The sequence below is a fragment of the Oryza glaberrima genome, chromosome 2 (genome assembly GCF_000147395.1).
Source record: "Oryza glaberrima chromosome 2, OglaRS2, whole genome shotgun sequence".
Classification (NCBI taxonomy): Eukaryota; Viridiplantae; Streptophyta; class Magnoliopsida; order Poales; family Poaceae; genus Oryza; species Oryza glaberrima.
In genome coordinates this window covers 6,705,206-6,722,519 of record NC_068327.1, presented here as the reverse complement: position 1 = coordinate 6,722,519, position 17,314 = coordinate 6,705,206, and the positions used below count along the sequence as shown (strand labels likewise).

General features: G+C 44.1%; 2 protein-coding genes and 1 pseudogene across 5 annotated transcripts; 1 reads left to right on the top strand and 2 right to left on the bottom strand.

Annotated features, from left to right (window-relative positions):
• Window positions 1-1,438: 1,438 nt before the first annotated feature.
• LOC127764343 (receptor-like protein kinase 5) lies at window positions 1,439-4,837 on the bottom strand (annotated as a pseudogene).
• Window positions 4,838-5,643: 806 nt separating this feature from the next.
• Window positions 5,644-8,662, bottom strand: LOC127764347 (cysteine synthase-like). Its single transcript, XM_052289217.1, has 7 exons — window positions 7,738-8,662; window positions 7,516-7,643; window positions 6,995-7,197; window positions 6,802-6,930; window positions 6,348-6,506; window positions 5,987-6,180; window positions 5,644-5,882 (listed from the first exon to the last, which is right to left on the bottom strand). Exons 1-7 carry the CDS (start codon window positions 7,816-7,818, stop codon window positions 5,736-5,738), a joined length of 1,041 nt encoding a protein of 346 aa, XP_052145177.1. The 5' UTR covers window positions 7,819-8,662; the 3' UTR covers window positions 5,644-5,735.
• Window positions 8,663-8,760: 98 nt separating this feature from the next.
• LOC127764345 (cytochrome P450 711A1-like) lies at window positions 8,761-17,217 on the top strand. Of its 4 annotated transcripts, none has more exons than XM_052289213.1 (7): window positions 8,761-8,933; window positions 9,634-9,810; window positions 12,717-12,786; window positions 14,340-14,816; window positions 14,927-15,076; window positions 15,265-16,159; window positions 16,557-17,217. In XM_052289213.1, the coding sequence occupies exons 4-7, from the start codon at window positions 14,551-14,553 to the stop codon at window positions 16,890-16,892; spliced, it is 1,647 nt and encodes a 548-aa protein (XP_052145173.1). In that variant the 5' UTR covers window positions 8,761-8,933; window positions 9,634-9,810; window positions 12,717-12,786; window positions 14,340-14,550; the 3' UTR covers window positions 16,893-17,217. The 4 variants fall into 4 exon arrangements, with proteins under 4 accessions (XP_052145173.1, XP_052145171.1, XP_052145170.1 ...); XM_052289211.1 differs by having other exon boundaries at window positions 12,637-12,786; XM_052289210.1 differs by having other exon boundaries at window positions 12,412-12,786.
• The last annotated feature ends 97 nt before the right edge of the window (window positions 17,218-17,314 follow it).

The following is a 17,314-nucleotide window of genomic DNA, read 5'->3' as shown; positions in this document are numbered from 1 at the left end:
TGGCGGTCAGTGAGGCCGGCGGTGACGGTGGAGGCTACGGCTTTGATGGCGACTAACTGCAGAGCAACAAGTACGATGGCAGTTGGCGAGTAGCACGGCGAAGCGCGTGGTGGCGGCAGATTCAATGAAGGTCGGCAAGCCCAGCAAGCGGCTTCAATGACAGCAGTGGCAGCGGCGAGCGACGACGGTGACTTCGACGATGGTCGACGAGCCCGGCGGTGGCGACGACGGAGGCAACAACGAGAAACGGCCGTGACTTCGACGACGGTTGATGAGGCTGGTGGCAGCGGCTTCGATGGCGGAGGTGGCAGCGGTGAGCAGCGGCGGCGACGTCGACGACGGTCGGCGAGCGCGGCGGTAGCGGCTTCAACGACGGCAGATGGTGAGTGGAGCTAAGATGCGGGTGCCGGCAGTGGGGATTAGATAGGGCTAAGGGCAATTTTGTCTTTTTGAAATTTCTCTGCCATCTTTTTATTAGAAATGATAAAATATTGTCTCGGATATCCTACAGCAAATTACATGAATGAATTTTATGGTGTCCATAAACAACGACACAATTTTACAGTATTTTATAGCCAATTACACAATTTTGGATGTGCCCTCTTTTTTACCCCGACGAAACGAGCGCCTCATCGACGAGGAGCAGTTGGGTACATACAGCAGCAGAAAGACAAGCTGCTGATAGGTGGGTCCACATGTCATCCGCTCATGCCAACCGCAAACCTTCCTGCATCCACCGCGAGCCGCCCCCCACGCGGCAGCCGGCGGCGGCGATTTCTACCTTTTTTCGCCGAGTAGCCTCCCGGTGTCGGCGGCGGCGGCATTTTCATGGCGCAGCTGCCGTCTGCGCGCCTCTGTGCGGAACCACCGAGTAAGCCCGCCGCCGCTAGCCCTTATACCTGTAATCTCCGCGCTTGTGTTTCCATGTTGCATCAAGTCCGTTAGTAGGTATGTTTGGGGGTTTTGATTTCGATTAGCCTGAATAATAGAGCCTTTTCCTGGGTTAAAAAAAAATCTGCCCTTTTGAGGTACCAAGAGCAAATGCGCTAACATTTACTCTCTTCATGCATGTAAATTGCTGGAACCAATTCAGATACCCTTTTTTCCTATAAAAACTGTGAGTTTCGTCTCCTCTAAGAAAAACAAGAAGTTCTCAATAATAGTAACTTGCTTGGAGTAACCTATGGCCATTACATTTTCGTTTTTTCTAGAGATGATAAGGTCCAATTTGTCTCCACATAATAAGGGAGTTTCTGCATTACCTTTTTTTTGTTAATCCAAATTGTCGTATATAATTAACATCGTGTGCATGCTGACCAAATGAATTCAAGAAATTTCGTGGTCAAACATGCGCAAATATTCATATACAGTTCCATATTGCTATCTCCCAGTCGCAGTGCAGCGTCCTTTTTTAGCGATCTGTGCACCTCTTCTGCTTTGGAAAATGGAGTGTTTGTAATAATCTGAAGATAACTTTATGTAATGGCATTTAGTTCGCAAGTTGAACAAAATTTAGTGATTGCACACTTCACATTCTTTATCATGTCCACATAAAAGTTAAACAGTGGTAATAATTGGCCTGTAATAAGCATCATCTAGTTGTTGCAAATGAAAAGAATAATCACCTACACCAGGAACCATATATTCTCATTAAGTGCTGCTTAGCTAGGATTCAAGAAGTGTTGTTTCATCAGAGACAGCATGTTTCAAGCTACCCTGAATCCTTGTAGATTTATGGTCAAATTGGATAAGAATATTCAGTACGTCTTTCATTGATGGCCGCATTGAAGGATGCTCCCCAGTACAAATCACAGCAAGTGTAAACACCTCCAATGCGTCCTCAACATGGGTTGGGTCTCTGATCCCCTCATCGAGAAGATCAACTGACAAACCATATTCTTGGTACTGCCTCCATGCCCATTGTGCCAAGCAATAGTACTCTCCACCATCATTTGCCACTCGACCAGTTATGATTTCCAGAAGGACCACACCAAAGCTGTAGACATCGATCTTCTCGTTTACCTTGAGCCGATGTCCGTATTCTGCAAAGTGTAAACAATTTAGTGTTTCAGGTAATATGCAAATATATACTCATCAAAGTTGCTCTTTTCAGCTCTCACCTGGTGCCATGTAGCCAAAAGTTCCAGCTATAGCAGAAAAAAACTCGTCGTCTCCAGCTCTGAGAAGAATCTTTGCAAGCCCAAAATCTGCCATCTTTGCTCTGAAGTTGTGATCCAGAAGGATGTTGGCACACTTGACATCTCGATGCACTATGGGAGGCGAGCAATGGTGATGCATGTAGCAAAGACCTCTCGCTGAGTCGATGGCAATTTGCAATCTTGTTGGCCAATCCAGAGGTCCTGGCGCACCAATTCTTTCCCTCTGGTGAAGCCATTGATGTAGGCTGCCATTTTCCATGTACTCGTAGATAAGAAGCTTTGCCTCTGAGCTTGAAATGCAGCATAGCAGCTTGACAATGTTTATGTGCCTGATCTCTCCCAATATCTGAACCTCTGTAAGGAAGTCCATCTCCAGCTTGTTATCAAGATTTTGCATGTTCCATATCTTTTTGACAGCCACCATCCTGCCGCCACTTGTTCTATCTCCTGCATAAACCCGGTACACCTTACCAGACCTGCCACTTCCAAGTTCCAATCCAATTCTGCTCGCAGAGCCCAGAAAGAATGTCACTTGCGGTGAAATGCAATACGTGGAAGGGTGTTAACTTCCATGACAAATGATCTTGTATACGCTTTTTCCTTCTAAAGAGCATGAAACCAACCATTGCCGAAACCAAAAGCATAATGCTGGCAACAGCAGAAATGAGGGCTATACTTCTTCCGGATTGATCCTTGCTGATGTTTGCTCTTTCCCTGTAGATAGGGAAATTTTGGGGTGAATCACTCGCTGGGACATAGATGCCTGGGTTGAATAGGAAGCTCTGCTCATATGTTTTGTTTTGCAATGATGTCGGAATTTCCCCTGTTAGTTGATTCATAGAGAGATTCAGAAAATTGAGCATCAGCTTATTAAAATCCTCTGGGATCTCACCAGATAGCTCATTCGATGAGAGGTCTAGGACAGTCAGCCCTGTCATATACCCAAACGCCACTGGAATATTACCAGATATCTGATTTCCACTTAGGTTAAGTGTGTTTAGCCTCGCCAGCACTCCAATTGTCATGGGTATTGAGCCACTAATTTGGTTCCTAGAGAGGTCCAATTTTGTGACCTGAGAAATGCCTGTCAGATCCCATGGAATCTCACCAGACAGAAAGTTGTTTGCTGCTATGAATACTTGCATTTTGCCTGCCAATGTTGGAATAGGACCTGAGAATCTGTTGTTGCTGATGTCAAGATGAGTAAAGTTCCATGGGAGCTGGGCTGGGAATGTGCCAGAGAAGTTGTTGTTCTGTATCATAACTACACTCAACTGATCTGTCACTACTGACCAAAGGCTCCTGGGGAACTCTCCAGAAAAATTATTATTGTACAACATCAAATTTTGCAACGGATGGCAACCATCCAATGAAGATGGAAGTTTTCCAGAAAAGCTGTTATTGAACACAACAATGCTATATAGCTTCCTGTTGAAGCAGAGGCCTTCTGGTAGCTCCCCAGAGAGGTTATTATTGGAGACCTCAAGATTGGCCAGTGGTGAGTGCTTACCAAGCTCTGATGGGAGCGATCCAGAGAGCATGTTATTGAATAACCGAATGTCAGTAAGCTTTGGCAGCAGCCCAACGCTTGGTGGTATTGATCCACTCAGCTTGTTAAAGTAGAGAAACAATAAGGTAAGGTTGGTCATCTTACCAAATCCATCTGGTATTGTTCCTGTTAACTCATTTGCAGAAACATCAATCTCCACCAAGTTCAAGGCTGTGATGTTGGATTCAATCTCACCGGTGAATTTGTTTCCGTACATGTACAAGTACTGAAGCTTCTTATGTTGCCAGATCCACGTTGGAATTTTTCCTTGCAGCTTGTTCGATGACAAGTCCAAGAGATTGAGCTCTCTGAGGCTGGACAGGCTTTCAGGGATTTCACCAGTAATATTCATATTTGACAGCCACAAGTAAGTCAGATGTGTCAACCTACCAAACTCCGTTGGAAAGGGAGCCGGAACAAATGGATTGACTGCTAGTGTCAGCCTCTCAAGGTCAGCAAGATTGCTGATATCCTCAGCTGGGTACTTCCCATCAAACTGATTGGTGTCAAGGAGCAGCGACTTCAGCCTTGGGAACAGTCCAATTGATGGTGGAATTCTGCCAGTGAAGTGATTAGATGAAAGGTTGAGATGCTCAAGCAGCGCTGGTAGACTATTTATATCATTTGGGAGCTTCCCAGCAAAGGTGTTGTTCGAAAGGTCAAGGTACTTGAGATTGGAGCAATTGTAGAGCATTGTAGGGAATGGAGAGGATATGTTGTTGTAGGAGACATCCAAGTGGGTGAGGTTCTTGAGGAGGCAAATAGAGGGAGGAATTGGTTTGATGAAGGTTTGATTTGGTAGAGAGATGCCGGTGACCACACCATTTGTGCATGTGATTCCTCCCCAATTGCAGTGAGCAGCAGAATTGGAGCTCCATCTACTTAAAACAGGTGAGCTCCCCCAGTGTTTCTTAAGCTCAAGGAGGATTTGGTGTTCATCACTAGATTGATTCACCGATTGCGGGTACGATTTGTGCAGGAGAGAAAATGGCATCATAAAGAACAGGAAGAAGCTTGCGTACCGTTTGTTGGCCATCTTCGATGAATCCTTTTTGCTGGAAATCTCTTGCCAAGAGATGAGGAATGCATGATTGAATACAGGATGTTTAGCTATACTCTATAGTGCTGTTAGGCAGTGAGAACTGATAATTCCTTTTGTCATAGTTTACAGGTGAGTCTTCTAGCTGAAGAGTCCAGTTCTTATTTTTTTTGCACAAATAGTTGTTTTTCTGCAGTTGGTCCCGGGAATTCTGTATTCATAGGAGGCCATGTATGAATACGGCTGCCCTGCACTTTCGGTGATGCCTTTCTCACTGACTTGGAACCTTCGTTGTTTCTGCTTATAAAGTTATAGTTCTATCTCTGTGCCAACTACTTGGATAAATTTTATATGACTGGAACGTGTCTTTGGTCAGAATTTAACTCTGTAGTGATACAGTTTGCTAAATGGTAACTGAATCTTTACTGCACATCAAGTTGCACGTGGCGTTCGTTTCTCCCGAAGATGAAGATGAAGTTAGGGCACGGAAAATAAGAAAGCCATTAGCTTATGATTAATTGAGTTTTAGTTGTTACAAACTTGAAATGTGGATTTATTAGATATTTTAAGGCAACTTCTATATAAAGTTTTCGCACTAAATGTACCGTTTAGCAGTTTGAAACACGTACTAATGGAAACCGAGATAAAAATCTATATTTAATCAGAAAAGAACAAAGCTGAGCATATTGGAAGATGGAAAGAACAAATGTGAGTTTTGTTGTCCCTGTATAGAATAGAAATATGTAAGGACAGAGGTTCGGTGAGAATGCTGGCATTTCATAGAGGAAGAAGTTACTATTGATTTTATCTTTCCTTACCTTCCAAACGAGCGTGACTAACGATTGAATTGTACGTTTCGCTTATATAGCCAGATCAGGCCACAGACAGGCTCAGCATTCAGCAAAGGAACAGGTAACATTTTGCATATCTGAACATCCACACAATTGATTCTAAACTAAGAGTAATAACACCAATGTACAGAAGCATCTTACAATATTAGAGTAGAACAACCACCACTGATGTTGATGCATTCCTCCTTCACCTGCGCAAATAGCTCCGAATTCAGGTATCTCTCCCCACCACTGGAGAACATCGTCACGATCATCTTTCCCTTGTTCTCCTCCCTTGCTGCAACCTATCAATCAGTACACAAATTGAGAGGAGCAATGTAATTGACAATCATGTTTCTATAATAAATCATTACTGTAGCGTTTGCTGAAAAAAAATGAAAGAGCTTGCCTTCAAGATGGCAGCTGCGTTGGCTCCTGAAGATATTCCAACGAGCAATCCTTCTTCCCTTGCCAACCTTCTTGCCATGTCCATAGCTTCTTGAGTGGTTACTGTTACTATCTCATCTATTTGTGATCTATCCAATATTTCTGGGATAAATCCTGGACCTATGCCTTGGATGTTATGGAATGCTGGCTCACCTCCTACAAGTTATAACACACTCACACAGTAAGAAATGAAAACTAGGAGTAGTAATGAGCATTGTAGATATACCAGTTACCATACATGCTCATTTTCTCAGCTTTGCATTCAGTTTATGTGGCATTGCTGAGTGGATTGCAAATATCAATATAGTGGCCAAATAGGTTACCTGAAATTACTGCACTTTCAGCTGGTTCAACACATATCAGCTTTATGGATGGATTCTTCATCTTGAGATACCTCCCTACGCCTGTGACTGTGCCTCCTGATCCAGATGCAGCTACAAATATGTCTACTTTACCTGCTGTATCTTTCCATATTTCAGGTCCTGAGAACAAATCTTAGTTCAGTACACATTTCAGGTCAAATATGTTACCTGAAATTAGTAGTCAAGACTCAAGATATATGGTGCAAACCACAACTTAAGTGGAAACTTGGAAAATTTTGTATATAAGTTCTCAGAAAAATCTCAGATAAAATCACACATGTAGGGAAGTAAATAGACTACCATACAAAGTTGCAAGAACAAAGGGAAAAAGCACTATTTTCCCCTACTTATTACATAAAACAAACATTTTGAACACGGCTACATCAACTTTACTTCTAAAAGAAAATTATGTCACCTGTCCATCTGAAGTGTGCATCAGGATTAGCAGGATTGGTGAATTGATCTATAACAAACACATTCTCCATATCCTTCTTCAGCTGTTCAACTCTATCTAGTAGCCCCTTGAATCCATTCAGTGCAGGGTTTGCAGGAGACAAGCATGTTACATCTGACCTGTAATACGAGGGCCATGGAGCTAAGCTTCTTACCAACCAATATCACTTCAACTCCCAGGTATCTCAACAGGATCTGTTTATCTATCGAGAGTTTAGCAGGCATGACAGCGATGAATTTGTAGCCTTTCTGAGCAGCAACAAACGCCACTCTGATACCGAGATTGCCGCTTGTGACCCCTGCTAGTGTTGTGATGCCAGGTGAGATCAAGCCTCTCTCCTCTGCATCTTCGATCAATCTGCAAGTCAGCATTCATACTTGTCATGATAGCAATTTGATGGATTCATTCATATTGCTGTCAAAAGTTGGTAAATTTGAGGGGAATAACTTTATCCCTACCATGTGGTAGTAACAAGAAACATTTGCCAATCTATCATTTCTATGATAAATTCTTCCTAGTAAGTAATTTCTATTGAAATAACTCTTGTTTGCACTAAAAACTGCATAACTCAACATGTTGGCATGGTGTTATTTAAATTCTAAACTCACATTATCCTTGAATAATCTTGAATAACCTTGGTACATCAAGATGATCTAGAGAGATTAGAACAATCACCTGAGAGCACTCCGATCCTTCACAGAGGAAAGGGGTTGGTATGGCTCAATCTTCCCAACGAGCCGAGCAGCTATGCCATCTTTCTTAGCAATATTCTTCAATTCTATCAGTGGTGTCCAACCAATCAGCTGAAAGACAGGAATACAGAATTTACTTAAACCAAATCTAATTGCAAAAAGAGCAAAATTTGCAACTAAGGAGAAACTTAAGCATATATATAACCTGTGTGATGTTGGATGCAATGCATTCTCCCTGAGATGAGAGCAACGATGGCACCCCTTTCCTTCCTTCCTGCATCTCCATTCTGTGCTACTTAAATTTAAAAGAAACCAAACAAAAACTGAACAATCTCCAAATCTTTTGAACAAATCAATGGCTAGAAGAAGTAGAACATGCTCAAGTATGCTATGTGCCTACTGCCTATATATACATCACTAAATTAGTAAATTAAATTTGAGTGTGGAAGAGAGTCCATCAAATATGTGGATGTAAACCATACAGCAACAGAGCAGTAGCCATGAACTTTCCCTTCAGACCAACTTGCAAAAAAAATGTTAGTTCACTGCCATATGAGACTAGATGTCTAGATCAATGTGGAGTGTATCCAAAACATGATATATAAAGAACACCATAATCCACCAATCGGCTGGACGCCTGGATTGACCACATCAATTCTAAACAAGGTTTGGAATTTTGCTGCTTGGGGTGCACGGCAACCAATCAAGATGAGAAGAAACATTGTGGAAAAGTCACAACAAATCCTCCAAACGTTTATGGAGCAATTCCAAATTCTGAGCGTCAGCAAATTAAAAATTAAAACACACACACAAAACAACAACAAAATCTTGAACATTGCATTGGAAAAATTGCATAGAACAGCAGCTAAGAGCAAATCATCAAGAAGCCAAGAACTTTTGTTTCGAAAAACATCAAGAAGCCAAGAACTGTTAATGGCTATTCCGAAATCCGAACGGGATTGGAATGGTGTCGTGAGGGTGAGTGAATGATCGAGAGAAGACAGAGAGCGACGCGTGGCGGTGGCCGGCGACGGCGCTTCGCCGCCGGTGGAGTCGCCGCCGCCGGAATCGGAGCGGAGGCGAGACGGGCTCCCTCTACCGGAAGGAGATGGCGTGTCACTGCAAACGGGGCCCACTTGTCAATGCCCCCCCCCCCAACCTTTCCTCTCGCTTTTCACTTTCACCCTCGCTTTCCTACGGTTTTTACGGTTTTACCCCTCCCCTTTCTTCTCTCTCTCTCTCCCCCCTCCGCCGCCCGCCGCCGCCACCTCCGGCGACGGCGGCGGCATTCGCGCGGGCGCAGTCGCCAGAGGCCGCGGCGGCGCGCTCTGAGCTCTCGCGGCTCGGCCGTCCCCTCTGCCTCGCTCGAGCGCCTCCGATCCTTCCACGCGAAATCATCAGGTGGTTTTCTTCTAATAATCACACGGTTTTCGTTGGCGGTTTTCGTTTGGGTTTCGCAGGATCTGATTATAAATGTTCTTGTGCATTATGTGTGAAATTGGAAGCTCCATTCAGACTAAAAATCTCTGCGGTTTTGTTATTAGTAGTAATAAAACTTGTGAGATTTTGCTGTCTGCGAAATGCCAAAATTACCTTGAGAATTGCGTTTCCATCGGGTAATAATAATCTCTTCTTATGTAAGCAAGAAAAATGCACAATTACACATTAAGAATTCTTTAATTTATGGAAGCTTCACCAATTATTTGCTTGGACTTAGCCTATATGGGACAGATGAATGCATATATGAGCATTCCTAGAGTTGAGTTAGTGTAGCCGACACTGGCCCCCAAGAAACGGTGTTATTACATAGGCCAACATGCATATCATTCGTGTGTCCTTAAATCAAATCAGTTGGTAATAGTACAATCACCTACAGTATATGCAGACAATGATTTCTGTAATCGCACATAGTCTCCGAGAAAAATGATTCTTTCCGAACGTAGCTTTTTCTCTACTGAAAATCGAAATATTACGACTCATTATGTGCTGCCAGAAGAAAACAAGAATTATCCATGTTGAATTGTTGATCATCACGCTATCAGTTACTCCAATAATGCTATGAAACAGGATTCAGCGACTGATGTATTTTATTTTAGTTTAGCCAATTGGGATGAAGGAATGGCGAGCACTATTAACGCCAGAACCTGGTTGGAAAAATGACTTGGTACTTTGGTAGCAAGTTGTCTATTCGTCAATAAGAGATGGTAGATTCCAAAGCAGAGTTGTCAAAAGATTTGTGATTTGGCTAGCTTCCCTACTCGCTAAAAGGAGAACTGAGGTATGTGCTATGTAGCAATCATCTTTATTTTTTCTGATCAGACTGCAGCTGCTTTAGTATCATATTGCTTATGTATTACGACAATATGCTTCCTTGTCACCTCCCAGTTGTATTAGATTTCTTAAGAAAACATCGTTGAGACTGCAGAGTTGACTGTCTTTATTTAATCTAATCTTCCTTCTACAAAGAGGTTGATGCTTGAACTTACGTACCACACATTTTTTTCAATTCATTTCACAAACCAAATCTGGAAAAATTATATCAGCACTGTAGCCAAATCAATTATTTGAATCCACATAGGAGTATCAAACTAGCATAACATAACTTTTTGCTGGACTAGCTCGATAGCATTTTGACCTTAGAGAAGTACCCTGTGACCCTTGTCTATTAGTGCCTGTCACACACAAGGAGCAAGGAATAATTAGGCCAAGGCAAATTCAAAGACTACAGAAGAACTTTATCATGGCATATGAGACTTTATGTTCACCTTCCATGTAAAGGTATGGAATAGCCAATGGTGGGACAACTTCCAACTATCCAAGAGAATACTCTTGTATATACACCAATGGTGGCACAGCTTTAGGTTGCTGTCATTGGTTATGAACCTGTTGCCTATTCAGTGCTCGTATATTCTTCAGTATCTAGATTGGATTCGTGACCTCTCCCCTTATCTTTATACTTTACACTCCAAAGAAGTACTATTCACCCACGAGGCCTAGGTTCGATTAGAAGTCACCAGCAAAGATAAAGTAGACAACAAATCATTGATATGTAACTGTATACCACAGTTCCTCATCTCCACCTGAGTTGCCTAACTTCTGATACGATATCCTCTGGCCTCGTGAATGAAGTATTTATGGCGATTTTGGATTATTTATAGATGTATACTGCTTTCTGGAAAGTTCCTATGCGGCAGCTATGTTTGAAACATACCCTAAACAGTTTTGAAACCTTCAATCGCACCATGATGCACGATTTTTGGCCTTCTGCCCTTCTCCTTTGCCTTCCAAATGCATAGGCTGGAGTAATCGATTGTAAAAAAGGAATTGAAGTAGATGATTGTCATCACATGATATGGTGAGAACATTTCACTTTCAGCTATTATCACCTCAATCCTTGGTATCCAAAATTCCACATCAAGTCATACATACTTACCTAGCTATCTGCCTACTGAGATACGGCCGCTGTCCCACTACCTTAGCCTACAGAGGAAGAGCCTCCCCAACATTCATCACCAAACACTGAGCCATCAGGTTGCATGTCCAGGAATGAGGGGTTTATGCACATCATTGTCAGAAAGAGAGTTGCGAAATTCAGGGGCACAAATTAAAAATGCACGCACATATTACAAGCCGTGCAAAACTTCAACAGCTGGAGATTCCCCATCTCCCTGGTGACTTGGTACAATAATTGTCCAAGTTGGGTTTATTTACTATTGACCTTTTCCTGTTACCCTAATATTGTACTAAGGGCTCTAAACCGGTGAACAAAAGTTGTGTGCCTTTATCTTCTTTCAATTGCTTCATGCAATGTAAAAACTGATACTGGAGATTGAATGCCACAGCATCGATGCCAAATTATGTTAAACATAGTAAAGCTTCATGCTATAGGGTTTGCTGTCTAGTCGCTTCACTTGACTTACTTTTTACTTCAATGACATGGTAATATAGCTCCGTAGAGTCAGTTTAATCCATAAATTACTCATTCGGTTCAGTTTTGGGACCCAGTTTCTTGTCATGACAACTGATACACAACCGAGAGATTCTTCATGGTACACTATGCGTTGGATCTATGGTTTAACTATGGTCGTTCTCAGTCTCATGCATTTGCACGTAGGGTCAAAAAGTGACAGGTTGTCGGTCACCTTTGTTGGCCCGTGTATCATTCACTCATTTTTAATGGAAACTACTGTGCAGCTGGAGTATTTTTCTTCCTTTTTGGTGGGTGTCCACGAATATCTTAGGTTCTTGATAGAGCCTATCAGCCTACGAAATATCTTCAGTCATCTTTTCCTCTCTTTTTTTCCCTGATTTCTTGTTGATTAGAGGGCTATTTGATGAGTGCTAGTTGTGATAGGTAAAATCAATTCAAAATAAGATTAGAATCTGAATAAGTTAAGCATTCTCCCATTTGATCCATGCACGGGTACCTTATGAGTTCTCATGATTGAGGTATTTAATGAGTTTTACCTTTGATAAAGGAGACCAGAGCAAGTCAACTCTGAAATATATTTATCTCTCCGTGCTTTGTCATCTGTCTTCTTTTACACTTCTGGACTAGATATTTCTGTGTGGTCCGAAATGTGCTTAGCCCTGTAATGTCAAAATTCTGAGGCATTACCATGAATCAAGTGGAGGAGTTGCAGCGCAAATAAGCTCATAGTAATTAAACATGTATATTACCGTACCACTGCATGTACTTTTGTATAACTAAAGAGGAGCATTCATCTTTTTAATAGATGGAAACAGAAAATATCGAGAGAGAAACTTAAACCAAAGTTTTAGTTAGATAGCATTTATCAGCAACTTGCTAAGTGGACTGAATAGATGAGAAGAAAATATTACACTGTTGTAATAACCTTATAAATCTAAAATGGAACAGAGCTGGAAATGGAACATGTTTGTATACTACAAGCACGACGTCTTAGTTTGGAAAAGAACAGAGCTGGGCCCCATGATGGCTGGAAAAGAACAGGGCTCTATCAGCCTTGAAGAAAAGGGTGCATCGAGGAGAGAATATTTCCTCTGGGAGATGGCAACAGGAGAAACAATGTTAACCCTGCAATCAATATCCAGAGAATGTGGACCATTGTTTTTCATTTTGTAGGCCATGCTGAAGGGAACTGGGATCCTGGAATCTCCCAAACACCTACTAATACTGATGCTGCTGCTGTACTACATCATCAGGAATCAACTGGGGAAGGGTGGAATGCTAGTAACCAGATGGTAACTGCCAATACCTGGTTTTCTGATAAAGGTATGGACTTTATGTGATCCCATAGAATTGAACTGATTTGCAATTTGTTCGGCCAATTATTATTAATTTTGAAGTGATATTTTAAAACGCATGATACATTTCGCAACAAATGAGAACTTGATACTCCCTCCATCTATTTTTGATAGGCATATTTCCAAATCTGAAAAATTTATTTTTGATAGGTATATTTCAATCCAACAACCTATCCTCTTAATGACTTTCTCAGATTTAATGCGTGACTCTCCATTCTTCCATTCAAAATTGGCTACATGGGCATCGAGAAATGTAAATATTAATGAATCGCTTGTTTACGAGGAATGACTAATAGCATATTTAAATGGATGATAAGTAGAATTACTTATCCTTGGTCTGTGTGCCAAGATGAAATATGACTATAAAAAGTAGATGGAGGGTGGTGCTTTCGACGACTCTTATTGAAAAAATTGCTGCTTTTCGCATAATTTTCAACTGGCGTCAGTATGTCGAATCAAATCCCACGAGGTAAGGTTAGATATTCAAAACTTCATGATTCACGAATAATTTTCCACTTACTTGTGTACAACATGTGGCATGGTGGATTAGTGAGTTACATGCAAACTAGTAGAAAAGAGAATGATCTGACCTACGAGTGACACATGCACATTGCTGAGCTTATAATGCATAAAGCATAGCACCACAAAAGGTGTGGAAGATGCCCCCCCCCCCCCCCCTCCCCCCAAGTATCGTGGTGCTAATACCATCCTTGTCAGAATCCTGGTGTCAATTCCATCCCACTGGGAATCTTGACAGATACTTTCAAAGGTTATTCTTTTCACACGGCAATATTGACAGCCATTTTGACTGTCACACTGGCCAAGATTGCAAAGCAGTGATACTAGCCAGTGTAAAATTTCTTGACCAAATTACAGTGCTAAAATTGGTGTACTGGTATCCATTTGATTCCCCATTCCAATGCCTTCATGGTTGCCATCAGAGATATCCTTGTTGTCACTGCACATGTGCTTTAATAAATATGAGAAAGAAACCAATGGCTGAACCACCACAGAACCCAATTCCATCTGAAAAGGATATGCCAAGAACGATCCCTACGTTTCTGCTTCCTTCAGTTTGTGCTGTCGCATTTATGTTGGCTGCCGGTTTAACTGGAATTCAATATGTGGGTTCAGATAGATAAGTGGACACTTTGTAGAAAAAATCACAATTTGACTACTGCACTCATTTTATATTATTGCTATTTGCTCACACAATTTCTCCCTGTTTTTGGGTTATAAAAAGTATAAAATAACAGCTTGTAGACAATGCAAGTAGTGTGTGCGCGTTTGTGTGTGTGTATAGTAGTTAGGCCAATTGATCAAGCAAATATTGATATAGTCAAAGATAAGGTGATAAATCAGAAAAAAGAAATCTGCTATTGTATGTAAACTTTTGGCTGTAGACAGTCTTTTGAAATGCTATTGCTAACGATTGGTTGGAAATGAAGGTTCAGCACTTTTAGAATTCAAAAACTCTTTGCTTACAATGAAATTACTCGATTTTTCACTGGTCTTACACAGGTCAAGAACTGCTGGTGTGTGGCGCGTGTCACCACACGTTCTCTATCGCCCCTCTCTGGAACGGCTCCCCACTGCTACAGCAAGTCCTGAGAATAGCAGCATGAAGAGGACAATCACTCGTGCCTCACGTTTAAATTGGCATGAGCAGCACCAATCCAGGCACCAGAAGCAGCCAGCGAGCTAGCAAACTCTCCATTGCAAAGTTGTGAGCATGCAAGCATCTTCCATGGAGGCAAGCAATTGCTCCATTGCACTTGAAATCAGCCATGTTGCAACCCCAGGTTTACCTGTTCTGCTGCTTGGATCTTCACTGGCTCTGCTTGCTGTGTTTCTGGTATACTTCTATGCACCTTTCTGGAGCTTGAGGACAGTTCCAGGGCCTCCAACCAGGTTCCCCATAGGCCACCTTCATCTTCTCGCCAAGAACGGGCCGGACGTCTTTCGCGCCATCACGAAGGAGTACGGTCCGATCTTCAGGTAATGATGCTAAACTGCTAATAATGGGAGCAGAACAGAATTTCATGTTATGTCTGAATGCCAATCTTGAGAGTTGGTTGCTCATGGAGGAGGCTGTACTGTGCTTGCAGGTTTCACATGGGGAGGCAGCCACTGGTGATTGTGGCCAATGCTGAGCTCTGCAAGGAGGTCGGCATCAAGAAGTTCAAGGACATCCGCAACCGCAGCACCCCGCCTCCCAACGTCGGCACGCTTCACCAGGATGCCCTCTTCCTCACCAGGTAAACTTCGCACTGTTTGGTGCTGATCGTTTCAAAAAAAAAAGAAAAAAGAAAAAAAAACTCTGCTTATCTGTGCCAAGATGCCAGTAGAATCTGAGAAGGCAAAGGCTGGTTTCTTTGTCGGAAATCTGAAAAACAAATGTGTTGATGTGTGTGTATTGCAATGCTGGTATTTTTGGTGGTGTCAGGGACTCGACGTGGTCGTCGATGAGGAACATGGTGATCCCGCTGTACCAGCCGGCGAGGCTCGCCGGACTCATCCCGACGATGCAGTCGTACGTGGACGCTCTGGTGGACAACGTCGCCGGGTGCCCGGACCAGGACTGCATCCCCTTCTGCCAGCTCTCGCTGTGCATGGCCATCGACATCATCGGCAAGACGGCGTTCGGCATCGAGTTCGGCCTGTCCAGGAAGGCGGCCGACACCGCCGCCGGCGACGACGGAGACGGCGACGACGACGACGACGTGAAGGAGTTCTTGAGGGAGTACAAGAAGTCCATGGAGTTCATCAAGATGGACCTGTCCAGCTCGCTGTCCACCATCCTGGGCCTCTTCCTGCCGTGCGTCCAGACGCCGTGCAAGCGGCTGCTCCGCCGTGTCCCCGGCACAGCGGACTACAAGATGGACCAGAACGAGCGCCGCCTGTGCCGCCGCATCGACGCCATCATCGCCGGCCGGCGGCGTGACCGCGACGCCGGCGACGGGGCGGCGCTGGACTTCATCGCGGCGCTGCTTGACGCGAGAGAGAGCGGCGGCGGCGGGCACGGCGGCTTCGCGCTGGAGGACCGGCACGTCCGGGCGCTGGCGTACGAGCACCTGATCGCCGGGACGAAGACGACGGCGTTCACGGTGTCGTCGGTGGTGTACCTGGTGTCGTGCCACCCGCGCGTGGAGGAGAGGCTCCTCCGGGAGATCGACGGGTTCGCGCCGCGCGGCCGCGTCCCCGGCGCCGACGAGCTCCACGCCGGCCTCCCCTACCTCGACCAGGTCATCAAGGAGGCCATGCGCTTCCACCTCGTCTCGCCGCTCATCGCCCGGGAGACCTCCGAGCCCGTCGAGATCGCCGGCCACCTCCTCCCAAAGGTACACCCACGTCACCACCACCTCGCCGGCGGCGAGCTCGTGGCTTCTTTTTTTTTTTTTTAACGACTCGCAACAACGCGAAATTCATCTTGATAGAGCGGGAAAAAATTACAAACCCTAGAAGATCATAACCAAGAAAAAAAATTATATCACCACCCGCACACCGACAGCACCAACATACAAATCTTGGAGAAGGCTAGCATTGGACAGGCCGCCGCTAAATGTGACCGGCCACCGCTAGCCAACAAAGGACGTACAGCCGGGATTGTTCAAAACCCAACTCTTACAATCGACACAGAACCATACTCTATCCATGTCTTTGGGATCGAGGGATAGGGTGAGAGAGAAGAACCGTACTCTAGCTCGTGGTTTCATGATTGTGATGTTGTGGGTGCAGGGGACGTACGTGTGGCTGGCGCCGGGGGTGTTGGCGAGGGACGCGGCGCAGTTCCCGGAGCCGGAGGAGTTCAGGCCGGAGAGGTTCGCGGCGGGGGCGGCGGAGGAGAGGGCGAGGCACCCGTACGCGCACATCCCGTTCGGGATCGGGCCGCGGGCGTGCGTGGGGCACAGGTTCGCGCTGCAGCAGGTGAAGCTCGCCGCCGTCGGCCTCTACCGCCGCTACGTGTTCCGCCACTCGCCGGCGATGGAGTCGCCCCTCCAGTTCGACTTCGACCTCGTCCTCGCCTTCCGCCATGGCGTCAAGCTCAGGGCCATCAAGAGGACCAACACCTGAGCTCACCTCAGCCTGAGCCTAGCACTGTGTGAAGTATGTGTACAGTATATGTGTGTTGCTAATCTGCTAGTGGTGTGTTTGCTAAGAGAGCAAATTGCAAATCTGGCTAGTTTGTATTTTCAAGTTAAATTTGTAATTTAGAAATCTTGCAGATATTTCTCAAGTATAAAGCAAGTTATATTATGTACAGTAGAAGTTTGGAGAGTTAACTAATTGAGTGTGTGAAAAGTGTTAAACATGTGTCCCTTGAAATGAACTGAATAGTCTTTCAAAAAAAAAAGAGAAAAGGAACATCCTGCATATCATTTGATTGCACCTGCCATCAAATGCAAAAAGAAAAAAAAAACAGCGTCTTTTTTTTCTTGGAAAATAGACAGCATTTGTCACACATGCAGAAGAGAGGAAAAAAGAACACTTCCAAA

What these genes read in the sequence shown, in the direction of transcription:
- LOC127764347 (XM_052289217.1), bottom strand. Translation starts at nt 7,818, where the DNA reads ATGGAGATGCAGGAAGGAAGGAAAGGGGTGCCATCGTTGCTCTCATCT. An exon ending in TGCACACTTCAGATGGACAG is followed by an intron (nt 6,507 to 6,801) that starts GTGACATAATTT and finishes ATTTGTTCTCAG; the next exon opens with GACCTGAAATATGGAAAGAT. An exon ending in ACGCAGCTGCCATCTTGAAG is followed by an intron (nt 5,883 to 5,986) that starts GCAAGCTCTTTC and finishes ACTGATTGATAG; the next exon opens with GTTGCAGCAAGGGAGGAGAA.
- LOC127764345 (XM_052289213.1), top strand. Translation starts at nt 14,551, where the DNA reads ATGCAAGCATCTTCCATGGAGGCAAGCAATTGCTCCATTGCACTTGAA. An exon ending in GATGCCCTCTTCCTCACCAG is followed by an intron (nt 15,077 to 15,264) that starts GTAAACTTCGCA and finishes TGGTGGTGTCAG; the next exon opens with GGACTCGACGTGGTCGTCGA. An exon ending in CCGGCCACCTCCTCCCAAAG is followed by an intron (nt 16,160 to 16,556) that starts GTACACCCACGT and finishes TTGTGGGTGCAG; the next exon opens with GGGACGTACGTGTGGCTGGC.